The 5398-nt window shown below is 42.2% G+C and overlaps 1 protein-coding gene across 1 annotated transcript; it reads left to right on the forward strand.

Annotated features, from left to right (window-relative positions):
* Window positions 1-473: 473 nt before the first annotated feature.
* LOC141050155 (olfactory receptor 11L1-like) lies at window positions 474-1394 on the forward strand. The gene has a single exon (XM_073546988.1). It carries the CDS (start codon window positions 474-476, stop codon window positions 1392-1394), a length of 921 nt encoding a protein of 306 aa, XP_073403089.1.
* Window positions 1395-5398: the final 4004 nt, after the last annotated feature.

Here is a 5398-nt window from a genome sequence, read left to right on the forward strand (position 1 = left end):
CCAAGTCACAGCAGAGTGAAGGATAACTCCCATTCTGCAGAGCAGACTATAACCTGGTGAGAGTTGTAATGTCTCCTCTGAACTGCACCTGAACTACAGTAAATGATAAAGTGACTTTCCTTGTCTCCTGCCTTATTACTCAGTGCCTTCTATTTCCATCACAATCTCTGGGGGCCAGCCCTGGTTGGAGAGGGTTAAACATCTGCACTGCCATCACATCTACTCCCTCAGGGATCATCTGCAGTACCAGCTATACTAGAGTCGAACACTTCAACTGGCGTCATGAATCACTACATAAACTTTATCCCTAATCAATACTCCACTTTTACATGACCGCCTGGGGCCATGGACTGGGTCACTGCCACTGTGACACATCCCTTTAAGATGACTGGCCGGTGCCGAGTATCCCACGGCCCCTGGGACGCGTCAGATGCATCTGTCAATGAGTCATGTAACGACTAGTTTTCCTTGCAATGGATAATAGAAACTACACCACAGTAAATGAAATATTTCTTCTTGGCTTCACAAATATGCACAATTTGAAGATCCTTCTCTTCATTCTGCTCCTTGTGGTTTACTGTGTGACGATATGTGGCAATCTCTTGATCATCGCCCTGGTGTCCATGACCAGGACCCTCCACACTCCCATGTACGTGTTCCTCACACAACTGTCCATGTCTGACATTTTGCTCACCACAGATATAGTTCCTAACACTCTTGCCTGTGTACTTAATGATGGATTGATCTTGTCTTTTTCTGGTTGCATCTTCCAGTTTTATATCTTTGGATTCTCCGAGACCATTGAGTGCCTTGTACTCGCAGTAATGGCTTACGATAGGTATCTGGCTATCTGTAACCCTCTCCGCTATACCACAATCATGAATTTTGCCTTAATTTTAAAAATGATCCTGATTTTGTGGATTTTGGGGGCTTCACTTATCCTTGTAACTACTTTCTCCCTTTTAGGACTGGAATTCTGTGGACCAAATGTCATCGACCATTTCTTTTGTGATTTTGCCCCATTGATAAAACTGTCTTGTTCAGAAACATTGACAGTAGAGATGGAGGCTTTCTATTTGAGTGTTTTTGTCATAATGTTACCCTCTGTCATGACGGTAACGTCTTATGGATGCATAGTGAACACCATCCTCAGCCTCTCATCCGATCTGCAGAAGAGGAAAGTTTTCTCCACCTGTAGTTCTCATCTGACCGTCGTTTCCATTTTCTATGGGACATTAATCACTATTTATTTGACTCCCACAAAAGGAGATTCTTTAACTATTAACAAGTTGGTCTCCCTCTTCTATACTGTGGTGACACCATTGCTGAATCCAATAATATACAGTCTAAGAAATAAAGACATCAAGGAGACAATGAGGAAACTGATTGGGTGACTTAGCATAGAAGCATTTCTATGGAGGAAATTTTTTTATGATCTTCTAAGAACCACAGACAATAAGTTATCATAACGAGGAACTCATACAACTTTCCTCCCCGTACTATAATAAAAATATCATCTCTGAGGGACCCATAATAACAGTAGGTTCTGAGGAACACCCAGGTCAATAAAACCTTGCTTGGGAAACAATGTTGTATACTTTCATCATAATCATATCTAATGATAATAAGAATTAATAAAGTTAATTTGCATGAAATTAGATGTTAGAGTTTAGCTGTCATTTCAGAATAAATTGTTTTAGGTGGAATAATTGAAATATTTCTTGAAATTATGTGACTTATATCCAGATTTTTTTCACCAGCTATCCTCACTGCAGACTCTATCATTAATTGTCAGTTGTCTCTGAGCCAGTTAATGGCATTTAGATGCTATGATGTCTCCCATAGACAGCACACACAGAGACATAAAGGATTCCTGTTCTCTAGATTCTATGTGGCACATATTTAAGATCAGCAGCAGTACAATATATTGAAGTACTGAGCAGTGTTGCTGAGAATTCAGCACAGTAATGAGATAAAATACTTGCTAAAAGTATATATATATATATATTATAGTATGTATCTGTTTCTGGGGTACCCAGAACATGTCAGTACACCAAAACATACGCTGGGGTTTCACCCTTGGGGCTGGCACCACATTTCTACACAGGTAATATCTTTTGTTTGTGAAAATTTGTTTCCTCATGATCTGTACACTTATGTCCTATGACAGTCTTATATTTGATGTTCTTATTCACTTTTGAATGCTATATGTCATTTATATTACACAGAAAAACACAGTATAACAAATGTATAAAATACTCTGCTGTAAAAAAGTAACAGTAAATAGCAAGTGCTAGTAAAAAGATGATAACAAGACAGGGTATTTGGTTCATTCGCTTTTTGCAAAAAACGTGCACTAAGTCGCTCTACCAAATGTCAGGGTATACTTATAACAGAGCAGTCCCGAACCGATGTATTTTTTTTGCAAAAAAACGTATCAACCAAATACCCTGTTTTATCATCTTTTTTACTAGCACTTGCTGTTTACTGTTACTTTTTTACAGCAGAGTATTTTTATATGTTTGTAATACTTTGTTTTTCTGTGTTTCAGTCTTTTTGTGGTGTGAACACTGTCCAACAGACTTGTTCACTGTGTGCATGGCCCATGTGTTTATTGTCATTTATATTACAGTAGATTACTTATGTGTTAAATTTAATGTACACAATATTGGCAGGTGTTAGGCATCGAGTTTCCCCCACTGCAAAGTGGGAATCTGAAGCCATGTCCTCTGCGGAGGAGGTTGCTCAGCAGAGACTTCGGGCACAGCACCTTGCCCATCCTAATGCTAGGCGTCTGGTTGCTTCTCCTGGCTCTGCTATTGTATCACGCATGAGTCAGCAGCAAGCAGATGCTCCTGGGACTAAGTTCTGCTTTTCCCCTACTGAGCATGCCCGTGGGACGACCTCTCATTGGAGGTCGGAGGTCACATGCGCAGGTCCTGTTCCTACTCGGATTGGTCCACTACGGGAAAGGTCCCGGAAGGACGCCACTATAAAAAAGCTGCATGGCCACTCGGCCATGCACGAGTATAGACTGTTATTATGTGTGAGTGACGATGAATGTATGAGACTGGTGAATGACTTATTATGACTCCCCTCCCTCTGATATTACGAATGTGGTTAGGGTTTAGAGGTTAGTGTCAGCACCAGTCAGTGGCTTGTGTATATACACCACAGTGCGGTCCACTCCTCAGCACATCAGCGTCCCATGGTGCCACCCACTGTAGGGCACTATCGTACTGCACCAGGTAGCACTACATGCCAGAGCAGCGCCTTATGCAGTTCCAGCGCTTTCCTCCTCTCTCTGGCTGGTTAGTGGCGTCCACCGAAGCGGTCCTGTGTGCACTTGGCGCCATTACACTTTATGTCTTTTTGCTAGCATCGCAGCCATGGTGCAGAGCGCTGATTGTCTAGAGGGACCCTGTGAGTTTAACAGGCTCCGGCGTCTGTCCTTGCGGCTCTGTGAAGCAACAGAGCTCACTTGCATTCACACTGGGAGGAGTTAACTCACGTGTGAGCTAGCGTTCATTATCCATCTTGTTCTGCCATTGCTCAACAGCAGGTTCCATCTCTGCACGGTGGACCCCAGGCTGCAAGCGCACCTCTTATCTCTTTATTATTTGGTGCGCTCTGCAGGCCCTAACAGCAGGTCATGGATACATAACATATATGTGGGTTCACCGGATGATGTCCCATATTTGTTGCCTGTTCTAACTTCCTTTTATGGGAATGTGGTGCCACCTTGTGGTTTCCCACTATTTGATATATTTTAATCAGTGTGCAATTTTTTTTAAAACCTTTCCTGAGTTAAAGCCACTGGGTCTCGATATCATCAGTGCAGGACTGTTGAGTACCGAGTTTCTGACTCTCAGGCGTTCATTAGTCCGACACTGGCAAGAGATAAAAATGCTATAAGTATTCTGGAAATGCCCACAGTCTTAAGGCTTGCTGACTGGCTGTGCTGCAACATTTCAACAAGCTTCATTTGATTTCTGGATCCAAACGGGAAACCAGACATACCATAAGAAGACTGTATTCGGGGACCAGTACTGTACACTAAAAGTCTGGTATAAATAAACCCCAAACTTTCCAGTTCAGGTTTGCTTATCCCTAATGTTAATCAGAAGGAACCAACAGCACATTTCACAACACAAGGCAGTATCTGTCTTTTTAGTCTGCCTAAATTTTATAAACAGTCTAAAAATTATCCCTTTTGTGGGGGCATTTGCATGCATTGCTGTTGTTTATAGTCAGATGCTGCAAAAGGATGTTTGGGAATATAAAGAGATTTGCACATTCCTAAAGTAGAAAGCAATAGCTTTTTTAAAAAGCCATCCGAAATTATCCATTTTAGAGGGAGACAAAACAGGTGTACTGTACTGCTTTGAATGTGAAGTAGTAATGGCCTCTTAATCAGAATTAAAAAAAAATCATCTCTGATATTTGTTCCACAGTTGTTTTGATATTCACACTGTTTGTAAGGCAATTACAAAGCTGTCCAAACATTATCTACTTTTTTTCTGGAGATTAAATAGTGGCACTTATTTGAATGTGAAGAGGCCCTAACTTGTCATCAAGCCTTTTTAAAAAAATTAGTCAACATTTCAGAGCTAGGTGCTGTAGGGACAAAACATGCGGGGGTGTTTCCCAGCATCAACAGTGCAGTCAAGAACTATGAAATACCATGAGCAGCCAAAGGTGAGACTGTGTAATGGCTGTGGCAGGGGCAGCACCTTAGAGCGTTAAGAAGGGACAGGCAAGGAAATGATTGACAATTTAGTGCCAGCCAGCACTGGCAGCCTTTCACAGCAGTTAGGTTTATCACACTTGTGGCAAATAACCTTGTCTACAAATCCACCACCAGCTATACTGAACAACCAATGTTGCATGACGCTGGAGTCATTACATAGCAGACTTGGCTGGTTCCTGTCACTGTTTTAAATTGATGACCCATAAATCCATGAAAACAGGGCTCATAGAATCCGCCTAGATATTGTCACGTATGTGTCAGAGGCTGCAGACCGTTGTGCTGCATCTGTCTGCAGAAGGTCTTGGTTGTTTGCTTTGCAGACCAGTGGCCACTTCCCCCGGTGCTACTGACCTGACCTAACCTCCATACTTCTTGTTAGAAGGTGCGGGTGTTATTTCCATTCCTCCCATGTGAAGGCTTGGAACTACATTAGTCATCTAACTTCCTTTCTGGTGCTGGGAGGACATCTGATGTTTCCTTCTGAGTCTTCTCAAAGATAAGTGTTCCCCCCTGTTCATCTATCCGTGTTGTCTGATGTGTAGTGGGGATTGACTAGCACTAATCCTGTTCTTTACTATGCAATGCTTACTGCTAGGGTCTGGCAGGACTTAGGTATCCTGCTCAGTGATAGGTGCAGAACCTATTTAG

Source organism: Dendrobates tinctorius, unplaced genomic scaffold, assembly GCF_039654945.1.
Source record: "Dendrobates tinctorius isolate UK_male_01 unplaced genomic scaffold, ASM3965494v1 ptg000151l, whole genome shotgun sequence".
NCBI classification, from domain to species: domain Eukaryota; kingdom Metazoa; phylum Chordata; class Amphibia; order Anura; family Dendrobatidae; genus Dendrobates; species Dendrobates tinctorius.

What these genes read in the sequence shown, in the direction of transcription:
- LOC141050155 (XM_073546988.1), top strand. Translation starts at nt 474, where the DNA reads ATGGATAATAGAAACTACACCACAGTAAATGAAATATTTCTTCTTGGC.